The sequence below is a fragment of the Pseudochaenichthys georgianus genome, chromosome 22, assembly GCF_902827115.2.
Source record: "Pseudochaenichthys georgianus chromosome 22, fPseGeo1.2, whole genome shotgun sequence".
NCBI classification, from domain to species: Eukaryota; Metazoa; Chordata; class Actinopteri; order Perciformes; family Channichthyidae; genus Pseudochaenichthys; species Pseudochaenichthys georgianus.
This window is the reverse complement of record NC_047524.1, coordinates 16371945-16392393: the sequence shown is the minus strand read 5'-3', so window position 1 is coordinate 16392393 and position 20449 is coordinate 16371945. Positions and strand designations below refer to the sequence as shown.

General features: G+C 42.5%; 2 protein-coding genes across 4 annotated transcripts; both read left to right on the top strand.

Moving 5' to 3' along the window:
* The first annotated feature begins 4 nt into the window (after nucleotides 1-4).
* Nucleotides 5-18022, top strand: LOC117467378 (autophagy-related protein 2 homolog B-like). 2 transcript variants are annotated; one of them, XM_034110958.1, is made up of 43 exons: nucleotides 5-86; nucleotides 710-1110; nucleotides 1193-1355; nucleotides 1480-1632; nucleotides 1730-1832; nucleotides 2085-2247; nucleotides 2331-2510; nucleotides 2594-2690; nucleotides 2811-2975; nucleotides 3100-3251; nucleotides 3760-3868; nucleotides 4159-4402; nucleotides 4492-4654; nucleotides 5106-5195; nucleotides 5309-5497; nucleotides 5665-5938; nucleotides 6025-6133; nucleotides 6213-6414; nucleotides 6997-7139; nucleotides 7242-7399; nucleotides 7739-7914; nucleotides 8004-8151; nucleotides 8297-8499; nucleotides 10455-10535; nucleotides 10649-10755; nucleotides 10854-10946; nucleotides 11027-11097; nucleotides 11186-11262; nucleotides 11362-11532; nucleotides 11623-11755; nucleotides 11839-12038; nucleotides 12122-12351; nucleotides 12438-12555; nucleotides 13860-14051; nucleotides 14127-14228; nucleotides 14365-14443; nucleotides 14532-14742; nucleotides 14833-14902; nucleotides 14987-15069; nucleotides 15219-15340; nucleotides 16075-16229; nucleotides 16327-16476; nucleotides 16819-18022. In XM_034110958.1, the coding sequence occupies exons 2-43, from the start codon at nucleotides 949-951 to the stop codon at nucleotides 17047-17049; spliced, it is 6222 nt and encodes a 2073-aa protein (XP_033966849.1). In that variant the 5' UTR covers nucleotides 5-86; nucleotides 710-948; the 3' UTR covers nucleotides 17050-18022. The 2 variants fall into 2 exon arrangements, with proteins under 2 accessions (XP_033966849.1, XP_033966848.1); XM_034110957.1 differs by having other exon boundaries at nucleotides 8001-8151.
* Nucleotides 18023-18180: 158 nt separating this feature from the next.
* Nucleotides 18181-20345, top strand: noxred1 (NADP-dependent oxidoreductase domain containing 1). Of its 2 annotated transcripts, XM_034111961.2 has the most exons (6): nucleotides 18184-18508; nucleotides 18630-18811; nucleotides 19236-19416; nucleotides 19496-19650; nucleotides 19808-20000; nucleotides 20093-20343. In XM_034111961.2, the coding sequence occupies exons 1-6, from the start codon at nucleotides 18348-18350 to the stop codon at nucleotides 20175-20177; spliced, it is 957 nt and encodes a 318-aa protein (XP_033967852.1). In that variant the 5' UTR covers nucleotides 18184-18347; the 3' UTR covers nucleotides 20178-20343. The 2 variants fall into 2 exon arrangements, with proteins under 2 accessions (XP_033967853.1, XP_033967852.1); XM_034111962.2 differs by lacking the exon at nucleotides 19496-19650 and having other exon boundaries at nucleotides 18181-18508; nucleotides 19917-20000; nucleotides 20093-20345.
* The last annotated feature ends 104 nt before the right edge of the window (nucleotides 20346-20449 follow it).

The window sequence follows — 20449 nt, the reverse complement described above, 5'->3', positions numbered from 1 at the left end:
GACGTCATGGTCTAATCCCACCCCGTAGTGAGTGGGCTCAATCGGTGCGGAGTCATGAGAGTGTTTGTAAACAACTCACACAGAAGGTAATTTGACAGCTGCACTAATATCTTCAAGTGTGTTAATCTGTGTAGTCACATTGCGCTGGTGTATATGTGAAACGTGTTATTTTTCAGTGTACAGTGCAGGTGTTAGGGTCATAATTTGAGAGATTTTTGATTTAAGGGTTAGCTAGACATCCAGCGAGTGTGTACTGCTACTGTTAGCCGGCTATGCTAATGTTGCCTCACTCTGCAGACAGGAGTGGTTGTTAGGCTAGCTAACGTCGCTAGCCTTGCTAGCCGGCTACTAAGCTAAATGCCTGCCTTTGTTTAGCTAGCGCGACTCCCATCCCTTTACTACGATGACAGCCCTGATAAAGTAAACATAGCTAAGGGTAGCTATTAACTACAAACTCTCTGACATGCTAACGATTATTTCCAAGTGCATTTGGCTTGTTTATCACTTGGAGGATAAATGTGTGCTTAGAATAACACTAACGTTAACTGGACATGTTATGTTATGTTGCCCTTTATTATAATGCTTGAGCAATTTAAATCAGTTCCTGTGTTAAACTGACAGCTTGTTGTTTTCAGCTGTGTTGTAAACATTATGTGTTAACGCTCATGTTGTGACAAGTGTTAAATTGCATGTGTGTGTTTTGTCATAGGTCTTTCCATAGCAGCAGCAAACTGGAGTCAGACCATTTCCCGAGTGTCAACACATCCTCCAAAGTGAACCTTATTTTAGGATGTGAGGGGGGATTGAGTTCACGATTTCCCAATGTCTTTAAGTCGACAGGATGACACAACTGTACCACTAGTTATTAATTCATAGTAGCTATAGCATTCCGTTTCAGGGCCTCAAGATTCCTTTTATTACACTGAACTGTTCACCTTTTGAGTTAAAATGCCTTGGCCATTTTCGGAATCCATCAAGAAGCGGGCCTGCAGATACCTTCTGCATAGGTACCTTGGAAACTTCCTTCAAGAGAAACTGAGTTTGGATCAGCTCAGTTTAGACCTCTATCAAGGCACTGGAACACTTGCACAAGTGCCATTGGATAAATGGGTATGTTTGTTTTGTTGCAGACGTACAACAGATGCATTTATTTGATTCAGGAGAGACTTGAGCATTTTCTTTTCTTTCTCAGTCACTCAATGAGCTCCTAGAGACAGCAGATGCACCTTTTGAGGTTATCGCGGGGTTCATCCAGACAATTTCTCTAACGGTTCCATGGGCTGCCCTACTGCACGAAAACTGTTCCCTGGAGATCAAAGGTTTGGAGATGGTGCTCAGACCAAGGCCGAGAGTGGGTAAGTCGAGTCAGCCTCTTTGAATAAAGCATTTAGATCGATGTGAAACATGTAGTCTTATTGTAACATGTTTAAAAGTTGACAGAAAAGTCAATAACTGTGTCACCGCTGGCTGTTCCTCCAGCATCTGGCACAGAGCCCATGTACTGGTCCAGTTTCATGACGAGCAGCATGCAGCTTGCCAAAGAATGTCTCAGCCAGAAACTCACAGATGATATGGGAGAGAGCTTCCAGCCTTTCGAGGGATTAGAGAAGTTTGCAGAAACGATAGAGACAGGTACGGTGTGTCTATGCTGCTAGGCAACATTCAAACCAAACATTGTAACCAGCCTATGTCTATTTAAAGTCATTTCTTTTATTTTTCCATCGTGCAGTTCTGAGAAGAGTTAAGGTGACATTTTTGGATACTGTCCTCAGAGTCGAACACATTCCCGAACATTCTAAAACTGGAATCGCCCTTGAGATTCGAATAAAAAAGTAAGTGGGGACTGTCCATGGGATATCAGGCAATCTCCAAAATATTCTAATTATTTTTCAAAAATAACTAACTACTCTTCTAGAAACTCCAGCCTTCATCCACTATCACTTTAAAGTCCTTGATCAGGATTTGACAAGCAATCAGAAAAGTATTCACACTGTGCTAAACAAGCTGCAGCTAATAGTATGAAAGTTATCACTATTAAACTGCAGGTCCTTGTTAAGCTCATCGTGTTCTGCTGTTGCTTTCAGGATTGTTTACTGCGATGAAACAGACGAGGAGAGCTCCAGTGTGAATGTGCATCAGCCAACCACATTTGCACATAAAAACTTGCAGATGGAAGACATGACCGTGTTTTGGGATGAGTTCTCAGATGTGTCCCGTGCTGGTTGTCAATCTTCACCCACTCCAACGGTTAGTGTAGTAAGTCTTTGAAATTTGCCATGAAACTGTATGTATGTATCAGCGTTTAACAACATGTTTTTCTTATTTTGCAGGAAAATGAGCCAAAACTTTCACCTAGCTGGAATCCCAAAATCATATGTGAGCCTCATCCCCAGTTTACAGAGCCTGTTTCCTCCACAACACCCTTTGAACCTGTGCAGGTCGGGAGCCTCTGTGGTCAAATTGAGTTGTCCCTCACTCTGAAAAACAACATGGCTATGCCTGGAGCAAAGGTAAATCAGTCATTATTAAATCAATATAATAAGCTATGGGTATTTGTTACTAACCAGTGTGTTTTACATGCTTTGCTTTTCAGCTGGATGTTGTTGGACATATTGATACACTTATTATTCTGCTGTCCCCACGGCAAGTTCATCTTCTTCTGGACCTGTGTGGAGCTTTCTCTGGTGGAGGTGAGAAACCCTCTGTGGAAAGATAAAGGAGAACATGTGGATCAAGCAGGGTTATAATGTTACATAATGTGCTAAATACATATGTTAAGAAGAGAGTATCTTCCTTCCCTTTGTGTGAAGGTGCACAGGAATGGGCCAAGGATAGAAAGAGCCGACCAATACAGCAAGAGGATGAGTATCGACTCCACATGGAGCTGAACCGCTGTCTGAAGAAGGACACTGCTGGGCCAGGGACTGACGCAGACCTCTTTGAGAGCCAGACCACCAGAACTGTGTCTAGTCGAGGTTGGACTGAGATGCCCTAGCCCTAGAGTTTTAGACACATCCGAAGTCATGGTTGCATTTAACTAATGACATGTCTTTTTTTTTTCTTCCTTTCCTTTGATTTTTTTTTTTGTGTTTGGTGTAGATGATGTGTTCTTCTCCATGGCAGACATGGACATGTCTCACAGCTTGTCATCCCTTCCTCCTCTGGGTGAACCCCCCACCGTTGACTTGGACCTGTCCCTCAATAGCAACTACTCTGCCTCACCAGGAGAATCTCCTTCTGGAAATGCCACAGTAAGTCTTCGCCTGTTTGACTGCAGTCATGAAGACACATTGAAATAAGTGCAGGGTGACTAATAAGTCCATTAGTCAATAGACAAAAAAGAGATAAGCGATTTATCGTAAAATTCTTTCTAGTTTTCTTGTTATGTCAGTTTTATACAGTTTTATGTGAAATAAAACTGACATTTAAAGGCATCACATTGGACTTTAAGGAACTGGGATGGAATTGTTTGCCCATTTCCTGACATTTTGTAAACCAAATAATTGAGAATTAAGAAAATAATCAGCTGAAAATATTATTATGATAATTCAAATTTGATCATAAGAGTTCCCTGTGGTCTTGTTACTCTCCTAAATACTGATATCCTCAGTAAAGTGCATTACAATAACAATTCATTTTTGTGCTGGTAAAACTACGAGGTTTATATTTGACACTTCAGTGTTTTAGTTTCTGTGGTTAAATTCTCCCAAATGAGCTTCTGTTGTTAAACTATGTCTAACATCATGTCTGTGTTTGTAGGCTCTGTGGGATGATTACATGGATGTCCCCCGACAAAGAGAAAAGCACACTAATGAAAGTCCCGCCCAACCGGATTCCCATTTCCCTCAAAAATTACTGAGACAGACATGTAAGTATCACAATGTACCTGTTTATGTTTTACATACTTTATACACTACATTTAACTACTGAATACAGTTACACCTGTGGCACTGTGCTGGAAGATGGAAAATATTTTTGTCGGATTTCATTCTAACCAGAGATATCATCAGCATGCCTTCCCGATTAGACCTTTATTTATATTTGGTTGTAGATATGATAGTCAGTGACTCCGGCTGGTCTCTTACAAACCTAACCTTCTGTTGCACATGGTTATCATTAAAACACTGAAATGAAGTATTTTGTGCATTTGTTTTTCAGCCCATCCAACGAAAACGCACGGTGATGAGTCCAGGCCAGAGCTGGTGTTGAGGTTAACTCTGAGTAGCCTGGCTGTGGCCGTCCTCCACATCGACCCGCTGCCCCCCCCAGATGCTTCTCCCAGCCCCCTCGGCCCCATGGCGGCACAGTTCTTCAACATGGTGGGCCCGGGCCGGCTCGCTCCAGCTGCTTTCCTTCAGTCTCGGACAGTGTTTAACCAAGCTTGTCCCCATGACCATTTAAGGTGGCCTTTTTACATATTTTCTGCAAGGTTACACTTGATTTTTCATGTAAGTGTTTTATGTCTGTCTGATCTGGGGTTTATATGTGCAGATTTGTGGGCCAGGGCCTGAAGATCAGCTATGAGCACTGTCAGGGGTCCAGTCTGCGGACTTTCAGCACGGACGTCTCCCTGAACCGGATGGAGTTCCTGGAGTGTCTGTTTCCCTCTGAGGCCGCCATTGGTGGCTCCCAACGAGGCATTCAGTACACTGAGGTTAGTGTTTCCAGCCTTAGCTTAGCCTATTGTGCAGTTTTGGTTGGTTACACACTGCATATATACATTCAATACGCCTTGGGGTGTTGCAATATACCATTAGCAAAGATACCCATGATATTTGAATATCATCTTAATAAGTCACATATTTTTTATTCCAACACCTCTTACATATATTTCCTGTTTGTTCCTCTTGTACGCTTTTGTGCAGTTAAGGATACAGCCTTCCCATCTCCATCTCAATACAACAATATGTTTAGTTTAAATCATTAACCAACATAAAAGCCTAAAGATGCATTTGATAAAATTATTATTATTTTTCATTAAAAAAAACATCATGACAGGTTTTTTGGGCAGTGACATGTTATAATATATAATGTGCATGATTTCGTGACAGCCGATGTTACACATGGCATGAGAGTTTCTCACTTCATTTTTTGTCACACCTCAGCTGCTGACATTTGACACCCCTGATGCTGCTGCGCCACTGACCAGCTGCCTCCACCTGCTGTACAAACAGGCCGAGCGCAGGGGCCCTCAGGTAACAGCATTTGTTAGTCCAATACAAAACCACAGCACTACTTAACATTTAAATACATTATCAGCGTTGTTGTCCTGCTTTTCCTCAGTCAAATCATTTGTTTGTGTGTGCAGGGCGGCCAGGTTCGCCTCAGCACCATTCCTAGGAAAGCAGAGATCCAGGTGGAGCTGGGCCCTGTGCGCTGTGAGCTGGACATCAGCATCGTAGACCGCCTCAACTCCTTGTTACAGCCTCAGAAGCTGGCCACCACAGAGTTGATGGCCTCCCACATGTACACATCCTATAATAAACATGTCAGCTTGGTAAGGGCTTCCTCAGAACTACACATGTATTCATATTTCTGAAATGATATGTAAAAGTAGTAAGCCACTGACATGAACTGAGATGGAAAAGGTAAAACAGTTGTATACTGAATGTCTAGGCTCTCTTACATGTCTAATTATGTGGTTTTTTTAAACTCATTTCGCAGCATAAGGCCTTTACAGAGGTTTTCCTCGATGACAGCCACACTCCCACCAACTGTCATGTATCGCTGACGGTCAATGCTCCTTTGCTTGGCCTTGCAATCCGCTTCCCCATCCCTGACCTGCGCTCAGATCAGGAGAGGGGCCCTTGGTTCAAGAAGTCCCTACAGAAGGAAGTACTCTACCTGGAGCTGGAAGACCTGGAAATGAAGACAGAGTTCATGGGTGGCAGCTCTCCTGACCAAACCAAAATGGAGCTCACTTTCAGGGAGCTTACTGGTATGTGGTCAAATGTTTTAATCTAAAATTCCCTTTGATGATTTTACTATCTCCCTAACTGATTTTTATTTGTATTCTTTGAACAGGGAAGTTTCAGGAGGAGCCGGATCAACCAGCTGTTCGGTTCTTCAGGGTGTCCCACACCATGGATGGAGACATGACGACATCTGAAAGTGTCAAATTTGATTGGCCGAGGTAAGTTGATCTAACCATCCTCAGCCCTATCAGTCCATAACAGGGGTGCCTCTCATTGATATTGCATCTCTTTGGTCAGGGTTGTCCTAAAGATGAACCCCACAGCAGTCCACTCTATCCTTGAGCGGGTGACGGCTGAAGATGACGAGGGGGCCGAGGACCATTCCCTTGAGGAAGAAGAGGAGGAAGGGGCTGCCCATTCACTGAAGGATGTCTGTGACTTTGGGAAACCAGAGCCATCGCCCTTTTCATCACGAAGGGTTATGTATGAGAATGAAGAGGTATGTCCTGGCCAAAGGGAAAAACATTTGAATTTACAGCCAACTACTGCTTTTGTAATTACATGTGAACTTGCATGTCTGCTTTAAAACTTTGAAAAAATGCAATTGAGCGAAATACATTGGATTAAAAATATATCCAGGTGTATAAAAACGCCCTCATTTATTTATGCAAGTCTGCTCTCTTTATACATAGTATCATTCTCAACATGATCTCAATTTAGACCATTTATAAGGCATGCTATCAATGCACGAATATGTGTGATATTATAAAAACACTATTTAGACTATAAGTAGTTATGCAGCCAACATATTTCCTTATATTTGAAAAAGAAATGTTTTTAATTTGCCTAATTCAAGAGTAGTTGTTTCAGTCCTGATGAAGGTATCGGTCCAAAGCAGGTTGCAGGTGTAATCATTTGCATTCAGAGGAGCGAGTTTATTCTGATGGATGTTGTGTAATGTATTACGAATGCATCATTATGCAAACAACGACATGAGCACTGCTTTGCATGCCAACCTGTTGACAGAGCAAGTGTTGACATGACCAAGTTTAGATCATCTTTATTTTTATTTTTACTCCAGATGGTCATCCCTGGTGATGTTGCTGAGATGACGGATTTCCAGGAGAAAACCATGAACAACTCTCGCTTCATCCTTGACTTGTGTTTCCCCAATGTGCAGTTAGTGCTGCCCAGCAAGGCATTTTATGAGAAACTACACAACAGGTACCACATTGGCTTTGTTTTTCACATGTAGTAGCTGAACATCAAAATATATACTTACCCCTCCATCTTCCATTAATTCATTGTATATTCCCAATATTTTAGGATAAACAATGACCTGCTGCTGTGGGAGCCCACTGCCCCCTCTCCAGTGGAGACGGTGGAAAGCATGCCATATGGAGTGGGGCTCTCTGTGGCCAGTCAGCTGATCAACACCTACTCCAAGGACAGCTTCAGCCAGTTCCGCTCCACCGGCCCCGAAGGTGAGGCAACAATAAAACATTTCCCAGTCATTTGCATTGTGTCAGGTTATTTTGTATTTTTTTTTAATTAGGGACAAGAAGCATTGAGAGTTGCAGAAGCACCAGAATACATCTGTTGATAGCTAAAGCTGTCATTAGTGGGTAACATCTTAAAGTAAGAATGAAAATAAGAATAATAAAAACATTAAATATACCAGAATCTCAGGTCAGGATTTTGATGTCTAAATCTACAATTTCCTCCTGATATACTTCAGGTTGTAGAAATGTCTACATTGAAATTGTTGTTTAAACCATCAAGTGATTGTCTCATCATTCACTTGCTTTGTGTTGTGCTTACAGATGAGACCAGTGGGTCAGACGAGGAGACCATGCACTATTACTGTCCTGTCTCTGACCTGGGCCTCAGGTCCCGCAAGAAGAAGAAACCCAAAGCCCAAAGCAAGACATCCCAGAGCATGTTCTCTGTCATCATCAGTGTCAACCACGGCCTGGTGGCTCTTCAAACTAACACAAAGGTTCAAACAGTTCACAGTGTTTTATCCAGACATTCTTTGTATCTGGTTTTATGCAAAGAAGAATTAACTTTCCATGTTTCTCCCAGAAGGAAGACAAAACCATACTGAAAAACAAACATGGCGAGTTCTGGCTGGAGGTGAAGAATGCTGTGCTGTTCAGTGTGACGCAGTACGAAGGCTATAAAGACCAACACTACCTCTGCTTCCACACCAGTAACATTTGCATGTATCATCAAGGTAAACCGACTGCACTACAATATCATCTAATGCTGTTGTGTGTATGAGGTATCCTGTCATAATGTAACCTATATATGGATTTCTCCTCTATAACCATACTGTTTCTACATCACTCTTATGCCTCTCCCTCTGTTGGTGTGCTCAGGACTTGTGGATGGAGGCGCGTCTGGCTCAGATGTCAAGTTGCCATGCAGGACTCATCCCCACTGGTTAGAGCCAACCATCTACCAATCAGAGACTTCCCCTGAGAGAGCCTCGACACCCTCAGAGTGTATTGGTCTGGAGGCTCGCAGCATGCTGTCTGTCGCTGTTAAAATCTCATCACAGAATGCAGAGCGCAATGTCAAGGTACATTACCCAAATCACTGACGGGTAAAAGGCCAAGCCGGGTGAAAGAACAGCTGTAGTTCACCTCGCTGTCTGTTGAAATGTGTGGCATTGCTGGTGAAGAAACATACTTTTTAGACCAGTCCCAGTTGTGAGCAGTTTCCACATACAGTGATGTTCAGTTTGTTACATTTGAATAGTTTTAAGGCTTAAAGATGTGAAACTACAATACACAGTGGGATGTCACCGATTGGTTTGATGTTGTTTTGAAGCTTCGAGACTGGCACTTTTGCCGTCGTCATCCCAGATACCTAGCTGGTTTTACGTGATTTAGCTAGATGTAGAGTGTGAACAGTTTCCCCATAGTGATGTTCAGTTAGTTACATTTGAATCGTTTTTAGAGGCCTAAAGATGTGAAGCTACCACAGGCTCTGGGATGTCACCGATTGGTTTGAAGTTGTTTTGAAGCTTCAAGGTTCACACTTTTGCTGTCCAATGCATCTCAGACTCACCCCAGATACCTAGCTGGTTTTACGTGATTTATCTTGTCACTTTTTGTCAAATTGGCTAGATGTAGAGTGTGAACAGTTTAGCGATCATACAACTTTTGACTTTGTGTCAACAGGGCTTAAGTCAATATTTGAATCCTGGGCAACATGATGATATGTTGATTATTGGATTATTCCTGACACCCAGGGGCGGACTGGGACTAAAATGCAGCCCTGGACACTGACCCAGTCCGGCCACATGAAATGTCAAATGTTAGAAATCCGCTGTTTATTATTTAAAGTTTTACGTCCGATTCGCTCCTTTTTTCCTCTCTGTACACAGCTCCAGTTTGGGCATTGGCCTGTCATCCGATTTCATTTTTAGTTGCTGCTGCCTGTAGCGGAAGTTTAGTAAAATTATTTTTGATGAAATACTCCAAATCTCCACCCTCCATAATTGCACTTGCTTCAGTTGCTTGCTACTTTTTAAGGGCGGTAATGACAGTTACAGTACGAACTGAAGTTGATGCAATTTGATTGGATTGTGAGACATGACGTGAGCCTCATCTGATTGGTCAATCTCTCGATTTGTTTTCACCAAGGGAAGCCAATTTCGGCTAGCCTCCTCTCGCAACAGAGAGTGCAATCTACTGTTTCACCATAACATCTAGAGGGGCGCTGTTTCACTCTTTGTAAAATACTCAATGAGAATGGGGGAGAGATGGGCCGGCAGAATAATTACCGAAACTAAACGAAGTGTTTTTATTTATTTATTAAATTGTAACTACAATTCCCTTGGCCTCCAGGAGAAAACGCCACTGAGTTCAAGGGATAATTCTCACCCACCTCTTGCTCTTGCCCTGCACTTGTGCCAGCTGGTTCTTCCACTAGCTCAACTCTGTCCCTCATCATGAACGCAGGAGGCTGGCTGTATATCTGAACTCGCGCCCTCATCATTCTCTTCATCATCTTGCACTTGTTCTAAGCTGCTGCTGATAGTGCTTGTAGCAGCGCTGCTGCCAAAAAGGTCTGTCAATTTGCGACATTTATAGGCTTCACCGACGAGTGACTTCACCTTTTTTTCTCTTGCCTTCTCGGCCCCACCTTTTTCTTTTCGTTTTCTTTGATTTGTATCCATGTTTTTTCATTCTCCCTGTCTGCCGTGGCGTCTAATCCCTTCTCTTCGTGTGGCCGGTCTTTTTTCTTCTTAGTGTGTGATTATTTGACAGATAAGAACCACACAACTGCATTAGCGGCCGCTAATGCAGCGCAACTTAAATGATGACGTTAAACAATTTCTTTTTTAAAGGGCCGGCCGGCGGTCAACGGCCCTTGACGACCGGCCGTTCCAGATTCTACAGATGGCCAGTCCGCCCCTGCTGACACCACATCTGCGCTGTGGCTCCTGTTTCCACCACATTCAGTCAACATTTCCCCATTTGGCAGAACTGGTGTTTAAAATATCATTCCGATTTTGTTTTTCTGCAGGAGTTCCTGGTTGCTGTTGGAGTGAGAGGAGCCACGCTGCAGCACAGAGTGGTCTCGCCCAGCCTGGGCTGGTATGACCAGGTAGGCTTTGCACAACCTCTTTAATTATTTTGCCTTCACACAGATGTTCAGCAAACAGTGGAAGAAAATGATGCAACACATCTGTAATCTTAATACCATTTTCTGTTTAACAGATTGTCGACTTTCTGAATGTTTCCGATGAGCCTGTGTTGGGTTATGCCCCTCCGACGTCTGTCACCACCTTACATTTACACCTATGGAGCTGCTCTCTAGACTACAGGTAATTATAGACTAAAGACCTCCCACTAAATGAGTTTATGTGTAATATGAGTTATATGTTATCTGTGTGTGTTTTCTAATTAGTTTTTTTCTTGACAGACCCCTTTACCTGCCAATCAGATCATTGTTGGTTGTAGAAACATTCAGCATCTCCAGCAGTGTCTCTCTCGACCACTCTTCTTCAACGCTCAGGTATAAGCAGGCTACTGGTGTTTCTGATACAAAATCGAGAAATGTAATGACAATTGAGTCAAAATATGTTTTATTCACAGGATAATTTTGGATGAAGCAGCTTTGTTCCTCTCAGACAAGAGTAACGTTGTCTCCGTCAATCTGGCGCGCGGTAAGATGACCACCAAGACCTATTTAAAAGGCTGCTTCGAACAATTTCAATGTGTTGATCAATGTTAGCCTTTGTTTATTTGTCACAGATTATGTCCAAGTGGTAGACATGGGTACTTTGGAGCTGAGGATTACAGCTGTCAAACCTGGAGTGGACGGAAAGTTGGTAAGAGTTGTCTGTCTTTAGATGACATTCATGTTTTTTAATGTGTGCTCTTGAAAATATGGTTGAAATTAAACATTTTGACTGTCTCTTGGCGTGTAGCTGGAGCCCAGATTTGAGCTGCGCTGTTCCAGTGACGTTATTCACATCAGAACGTGTTCGGACTCCTGCGCCGCCCTCATGAACCTCATTCAGTATGTGGCCAGCTACGGAGACTTACTGCCCCCTGCAGAACCAGAAGCCAAGCAGAGCAGCACAACACAAAGAGCCAAGGTCAGCACTAACGCTAACATACAGTAGCTACAATAGGATTTAAAAAAACTCAGTTGGTCATACGTGTTTAAAACGAGTGTTTTTGTACAGGTGGAGCGTACCAGCCGGCCCACATCTCAGACTCTGTTGCTCGCGGAGACAGAGCAGCAGATGTTGCAGGACCTGATGAGTGAAGCTATGGAGGAGACCGACGGGCAGCAGGCACCAGGGCTGCAGCAGAATGGTGAGGTTCAGTAGATATTAAAGTTTTAGCTCCATAAATGATACAGCTGAACTAGAGGTTATTCTTTTTGTACACATCCATAGGTGCATGTGAGGAGCCAAATCAAGACCACGACCCGCCTCGCTCAGACCTATTCTTGTTCCCGGATGAGAGTGGGAATTGTATCCAAGATTCAAGCCCCACTTACCCCATGCTTCACTCACCTCTCATCACTCCTGTCCCTAACTTGGCCCAAGAGACGGACGACTTTTGTATCCTGGAGACACCCGGGTCCAGAGGACAGGTCAGGACACACTCCTTCACACAGTTATGTTTACAAGAAACTCAAAGTGTGTGTTGGCTCACTGTGAGTTATATGTGTTTCAGGATCTTGACCAAGAGCCGGTGGTGAAACTTCTTACCTCAGATCCTGTGGAAATCAAAGATGATTACTTCAGTCAGCCTCTAGATGGGAGCGATTCCAGCCGCGGGGCCATGAACTTTCCCACCCCCGAGGTGCGCTACCTCATCAAAGAGATATCTGTCATCTGGCACCTGTATGGCGGGAAAGACTTTGGAGGTGCAACTTTCACACCCTCTCCTGCAAGAAGCCGGGGGTGAGCAAAACAACAAGTGACCGTGCACACACTATTACATGTGCTCAACAGACTTGTTTGATTCTACCCTTTTCTCTGCCTTGCAGGACTACACCCCATTGCTCCCCCTCTCAAACTCCAGTCAGACAGGCCAAGGCTTCAGGACGGGCCGGAGGCGGAAGAGGAAGGAACGCCGACGTCCTGATGGAGATACAACTCAGCAAAGTAAAGTTCCTCCTCGACTGGAATGAGCCTTAGGCTGCGGCCACACGAGGACGAATTTGGTCGTTTGCGTTACTGTTTAGTGTCATATAGACCGTTCGGCCACACGAGGACGACCGAATATGGCACTAAACGACTGAGGAAACGATAACGGGTCCCAAGGTGGATAGAAAGGCATACGCAACTCTCTGGGGGGTCAAACGGCTCCGTGTGTACGCCCTATACGAACATTTTCAGATCACTGATAGTGATTGCGCCCCGCCTCTCCCCACCTCTTCTGCTCACCTCCGCTTACCCCGCGCCAGTGCTGAAGTGTTTCGCCACCAACAACAACAACAATGGCGGATCGCAGAGTTGCTATCGTGCTCCGGACGCTATTGACCATGCTACAGTTGTTTGTGCAACATCTACAGCAATAATGATGAGGCAATAGCCCCGCCTCTCCCCACCTCTGCTGCTCACCCCCGTGTCAAAGTAAACTGCACCCTGAATTCAGATTATTTATCTTTCTCTCGATATGGACACGCAGCTCTGCTCACCTGCAGCTCCTCCCGCTGCAGCAAAACACACACTTCAAGTCAGATCATCACCCTTAGCTATTTTAATTACCTCTCAAACTCCCTAAGCTAGTTATAAATATGTTTATTTTTACTGTCGGCCGGGTCGCTCATTACTGGATCAGCTGCTGCATGAGACAGACACTGACGCTGTCCGAAGAGAGGGAGGAAAAAGAGAGGCTCCGTGTATTTTATTATTATATTATATAGAGTCGTTATTCATTTGTTTTAAAGCTCAATAAATAACAAAGAAGACCTTTGACCGGCACTTTTATAATTTTGTCCGGAAGATTTAAACTTTAATACACGCTGACTGGCGAAAAACTCTGCCCGGTTCCCTCGGCCCCAACCGCGGAGAATAAACAGAAGGGCAACCATGACAACCATGCTTCTTCGCTGCTTTTGTGGAGGAAGTTACAGCGCCACGTACAGGCTCCTGCATGTACTGCAGCTTCTCCAGCGGTTGGAGCTAAACGGAGCGGTCTCGTGTGGACAGACACTATCCGGATTGCGTGTGGACGGAAGCTTGTTTGCGTTTGCGTTAATCCTATGCGTTTAGCCGTTTTCGTCCTCGTGTGGCCGCAGCTTTAGTGGCTAATTACAGTGTCCTTATAGCATTTTCCAGCATCTTATTTTCAAATTTCAATGAGGAGAGAAGAACGCTAAATCAACACATGCCCATAGTCTACTTACATATACCTTACGTCATAGCTTCACCGTTCACAATCTTGTCTTTGACTTTTTCCCTAGGTGAGATTTCAGCATGAGGTGTACCCACAGGCCCAGGTGGCTTCTGGGCCAGCGATGGATCAGCCAGTCTCTCGGCAGGTGTTTATCGTGCAGGACTTGGAGATTCGAGACAGACTGGCTACCTCACAGATGAACAAGTTCCTCTATTTGTATTCCAGCAAAGAAATGCCTCGAAAAGCCCACTCTAACATGGTGAGGGATCCAACACACTCACATTAACACAGTCAAGTTGTGGCTTTGTGTAACGTCTTTCTTCTTTTGTCTCAGTTGACAGTGAAGGCGTTGCACATGTGTCCGGAGTCAGGCCAGGCTCCTCAGGAGTGCTGTTTGCGTGTTTCACTGATGCCTCTTCGCCTCAATATTGATCAGGTAAAATCTCATGCAGATACGTATATTAAATTTAAGATAAGATAAGATATGGACCTTTATTTATTCATTTATCCCTGTATGTACCAGCATCTTCAGCAACATTAGGGTGAAAGTCTTGTTTTTTGTTTGTTTGAAGGACGCACTATTCTTCCTCAAGGACTTCTTCACCAGTCTTGCTACTGAAGTAGAGTTTTTCTCCCCGCCTACTCAAGAAGGTCAAATCAATTCCCAAATACCTAAACTCAGACATTGAACAAAACCTTCACTTTGAAACACTGACTCGTGATAATATTTGTTCTGCAGCTGTGTGTGTGACCACAAAGAAAGCGTCTGCCCCAGAGATCTCCTGCAGCTTCTCCAAGCAGGCGGGCAGCAGCCAGGACCCGGCCCCCATCATCTCAGTGCCTGCTCAGAGACGCATGAGCCACAACGGTTACTCCACATGTGGTACGGAGGAAGTGACTGACGACGAAGCCTCCACTCCTTCCTTCCCAGACCAACCAATCTTCTTTAGGTCTGTGTTAAATAACCAAACAATGAAACCTCTGTAAAGAAAAAAGGAATAGCTTGTTTCATGTTTGCCAACGTTTTCTTTTCCTAACAGGGAGTTTCGATTTACCTCTGAGGTTCCCATTCGCTTGGATTACCATGGGAAACATGTAGCAATGGAGCAGGTAAATCATCTAAGAGGGTTTTGTATTAATATCACATTATTTAACTTGTGCTTTTTGAATGATTTAAGGGCGTCTTTGTTTCAGGGAACATTTGCAGGGATCATTATCGGGTTGACGCAGCTTAATTGTTCAGAGCTGAAACTGCGGCGCTTGTGTTATAGACAAGGGTATGTTTATCTCAGTAATATCTCACACCCCATTGTGTTGCTTATTATTTAATATCATGAAAGTAGTAGACCTTATTAAAAGGTGTTGAACATACTCAGAACTAATACTCTTTCCCAGGAAATTAATCCTTTTCTAATATGGGTTTCAGATTATTAGGTGTGGATAAGCTGTTTTCCTATGCAATAAACGAGTGGCTTAACGACATAAAGAAGAATCAGCTTCCAGGACTCCTGGGGGGTGTGGGGCCCATTCACTCTCTGGTCCAGCTCGGTGAGTTATATACAGGGTATGAATCCAGTCACAGGCGTTTTGTGTTATCAAGTGAAGCTACATTACACAATGTCCTTCGCTTTAATGGTTATTGGATTGACTTACCGTTTGCATATCAAACCTAAAACAAACGAGCTATAGGCACAGTAACTACAGTCAAGCACTAATGAGAGGAGATTTAAGTTTTAGTTTAATTAGATTTGGTTACACGGTTAAAAAAAGATATATTGTTAATCAATGATCAACATATAATACATATGCATTTGTCTTTTTACATTTGTATACATTTCCTCTGTTTTATACAATAATTAGAAATTATATAAATGATTACATTTTATGATATTTAAATATACTCATATATTCACACATTGTGGCTCTTACACTTAGTCAACAATGACAAAACACTTAAATTAGGACAAGTGATATAATGAGCTAGACCTATTACTGCTTGTCTTTTTTGAACCCGTTTCAATTCCTATTCAATACAATCAGTTTATCGTTACCTCTTGGCAGCTTTTACAAATGTAAGCCATAACTGCAGAATATTTTTTTTTCCAATATTTAAAAAAGGATAAAACCAAGGTTAATCAATGTCTTTGAAGCTTGGGCAAAGTGTAATTCATGATTTCCTTGAATAAGTGCAGTGAAAGTAATTTACAGTATATGAGCCTCCTACTTCTGGTGTGTCTCTTAGGTAATGTCTTCCCTGTCCTTAACATGATTGTTCTGTTCAGTTCAGGGATTCAGGGACTTGGTCTGGCTCCCGATTGAGCAGTACAGGAAAGACGGTCGGATAGTCCGTGGGTTCCAGCGCGGCACGGCCTCCTTTGGAACTTCCACTGCTATGGCCGCTCTGGAGCTCACCAACAGGATGGTGCGCACAATCCAGGTAAAGACCCGTTTCCACCATTACTAAATTACTAAACCATTTACTAGTAAAGTCATTACGATACATCTGACATTCTTGTGTTTTGTGTTGTTTTTAGGCCGCAGCAGAGACGGCCTATGACATGGTGTCCCCAGTGCCTGATGAGAGAGACACGAAGAGAATAAAACGCTTCTCCCATTACGGACTGGCTCATCAGCCGGTGGACCTGAGAGAAGGTGTAGCCAAAGCCTATACTGTCGTAAAAGAGGTAAACAAATCTAAAGATACCATGACCAATATTTTCACTTCACTGGGCTACTTCATTCGTATGTGGTTATTTGCCACAAGCTGTCATAAATTGAATCAAGCTTTAAGCCACATTTTTACAAAACACTATTTTGGTTGGATAAGGCAGCCCCTGATAACACCACCTAAACTGTAGGACTCGTAATTGGACGATGCTGACTGCAATGAAAGACTCAACGCCACCAAACTCCATCTTATGTTATTGTTTTGATTGAAAGACCCCTCGGTGCAGAAAATGGCATATTGAGAATGTAAGTGAGAGAAACTGTTTTTAATGAGGAATTGGTGTTGTTTCTATCAACAGGGCATCACAGACACAGCCCTGACTATCTATGACACAGCCACCCGGGAGCATGAGCAGCGCGGCATGACAGGGGCAGTGGGGGGGGTTCTCCGCCAGCTGCCCCCAGCTGTGGTGAAGCCCCTCATCATGGCCACTGAAGCCACCTCCAATGTGTTGGGCGGAATGAGGAACCAGATTCACCCTGATGCACGCCAGGAGGAGTCTCAGAAATGGAGGCAGGGCGAGGAGTAACACTTATTGCCATATGGTACCTGAAACCATGACTGTGCAGAATAAATGTGTCGGAAACTTTCTTCAGAACGTTGTTTTGAATAGGAACATCTCAGAAGTGCTCATACAGCCCTGGTGTAAATAAAATACTGTTTTGAGCTACTGTGATTAAGCTTGTGTCCGCTTACCAGTTCCCTCACAGTGCCTTCATGGTTATCAGCATCGTCTAACTGTACGTTTAATCAAAGGGATGGATGAAGATTGATGGATTTGTAAGCCACACATCGTCTTTATGTGGAAAATGTTCTGCTAGCGGATAGATAATAACATTATAAATACTAAATCATAACAATGAAGAAAAATAGGCTGTTGTCTCATGAGGTGCAACATCGGCTTCATTCTCAAGCAGCTTTGTTTACAATTTGTGTGTGGGGGTTGGTGTCAACAAACATAAATATAGGTGTAATGACCCTTAATTAATTGTACTTTGTTATTTACTGTAAATATCCCCCTAATGTGTAACATTTCATGCAAACTGAATGTGTTACAGCTGTGTAAAGTTCTGTTGTCAGCACTTCTATGTGACTAAGGTTAACTCGCTTATATTAATGACCGGTGGGAGGAGTACCCTAACTTGTTATAAAGTTTCACCATTTTCTTTTGAGCTGTGATCAAAGTTGTGGGATTTTCACAATAAGCTGCTGTTATAAAAAGCTGCTTTAAAATGTAAAAATAGTTTCTAATGTTGTGTGTGTCATTCTGACACCCTCATTTTCAGATGATTCAAAACCATGAAGCAAAGTCTTAATATCCTGCACAATTGTTTTGTTGTGTATATTTGACTGATGATACTAGTTGTGAAATGTTGTGTTGCAGGCTTTTGATTTGCCTATTTTGTTGTTTATGTGGACAGGATAATATTTCATGTACATAATTGTACAGTTCAATTTGTATTAAAAGCATGAAAGTGAAATAAAAACGGTTAGATTAAGAAGAGTAGTGGTTGGGTAGCTATGATATTTACATTTCATAACTAAATGTAATTGAGTTGAACGTTTCTATATCTTATGCTGAAACATTTACAATATTTGATCAGATATAGGAACAAAAGGTATTATTCAAATTGCCATGATTTTCTATTACTTTTTTATTCGATGTACGTGTTTTTTTGTGATTCGCAGCGTTTGTCACGAACAGTTTTATTTTGAAATATCGGACGTTACATCGGAAGTTGTCTTTTTGCCATGGAAACAGGAGGACAAAGAATATGTTGAGTATATCGTAAGGTTTATAACCGTTTACTGTGACACTTTATAGTGATGGAGGACGACTTATTAGCTGATGTGAGAAGTTTTTCTTTCGAGAATCCACTCACTGAGGAGGAGCAAGAGTTACTTTACCTTCGTGCACGCTCGGCTGGACTGACGTTTTGCGGGTGCGCGCACGCATCTTTCCTATGTAAACTGGTTCACTCATTGAGGTAAATGATATGTAGGCCTAGAGTTAATCAAAACACAGACAGGAAACTTCACTATTATTTTCCCCACTGCTATATGTTTATGTTTTAAGTTATTCTGATTGATTTACGTTTACATTTACAGATGTCTCATCAAAAGCCGCAGAGCAAACAGAGACTCATCGGTACCAGGAGAAGACAGCGACCTCTGCGTTGGGATCATTGGGATGGGTCACATGGGGAGACAGTTGCTCACCTCCCTCCTTGAAAAGTCTGGCATCAAACCATCACAGATTAAGATCTCCAGTAGAACACCAGACTCGGCAGGTACATTGGCAAAATAAGAAACTAACTGGACTCGAAACACCATAGATATACATTTAAAAACACTAAAATCCCATACAAATAAGTGTCTTACTTCTCTGATGTAGGAATACAATTTGATATTGGGTCACATTACATTGAAGCGGTTGAACATTAATTAGACTTTCCAATAAAGAGTTTGCTGAATTTTCATTTATTAATCATATAAAAATATATTTATTATATAAAAAACATTACATGAAAGCTATTGAAAAAAAATTAAAAAGAGCATGAATTCCCTTAGAAAATATTCATAAATGATAGAAGAAGCACTTGGATCCAATAAACAGAGGTGTTTTTTATTTGTCAAATGTAGAATCTATTCCATTCTCGTCTTATATACTCTAAATCCTGTCCATGTGTTTGCCTTGCTGCTTCCCTATTTCAGTGGAATTTATCCAGAAAGGAGTTGAATGTTTATTTGACAATCGCAGACTGGCAGCGTGGGCAGATGTTCTGTTCCTCTGCTCTCTGCCCTCTCACCTCCCCAAAGTCTGTGCTGATCTCCACTCTCACCTGTCAAAGAGCTGCCTTGTGTACAGCTTCACTTCTGCTGTGCCTGTCAACAGGTACTCACACACTCAAACACAGACAGCATTGTGGATTTTCAGTCATTGGTATTCAGTTCCTTTTGATCTTGTATCCCAGATTGGCACAGCTTCTAGGACACGACTTCATTCTCAAACCACAGTATGACTTTGTCGCCTGTGACACTGCAGATGTGGTGCTAACCTGCACTCATCTGACCACGGCTTTGACAGATCATTTCCTTATAAAGGCATCGTGTCCTCTTACAATGAGCAGTATGTATTTCATTATTGCAGACTTTGCAGTTTCTGTTCAGAGCTTGTGTAATGTTATATAAAATAAAAGAGAAAGCCTCTGAAATGTGGTGCAGTGATGCATCACACTTGATTTGAAGTATAACTGCCTAAGCTGACTTGTAATTCCTATTTTTAGGTGGCATTTATCTTGGTCTGAGCTGGGTGTGTGCAGTATTGTACAGCCTGCTAAATATATGCACCTCTACCAGTCTGGGATCCAGTGATGCTCTCTCTCTTATCAACAGAATCCTGAAAGAGAAATGGCCACTCGCTGTGGATTTAAACACACACAGTTTCATCAGTGCATCATCTACCCTGCTTACAGAGGAGTGAGTGTAACACTATATCGCTCTATAATATATTTCTGTCTTGTTTAACTTAGTCATGTCATTCCTGATTGGTCTCCTTTTTCCTCACAAAGACCTTTCCCCTGGATTTCTCTCGCTGATGCCCAGACCAAGGAGACACCATTGCTGTGCTTTCTATCAAGCAGCACATCTATGTAACAGTGCATCTCTGAGACACCTGCAAAATAAGACTCTTATGTAAAACTTAACAGTTTGTTATTTAAGGATGTCCACTCAGAGTAAATGTTGTTCCTTATGTTGCATATGTTTTTTGGCACATTATAACATGATATAAAGTGATTATTTAACTATAAAAAGCCTCAACAGTATTTTTCTGTATTTGTATGTCGTTCATAATGAATATGATTCATATATTAAATCAATACATTTGCATCTACACCATGCAGCAGTAGTTGGTATCTTCTGGCATA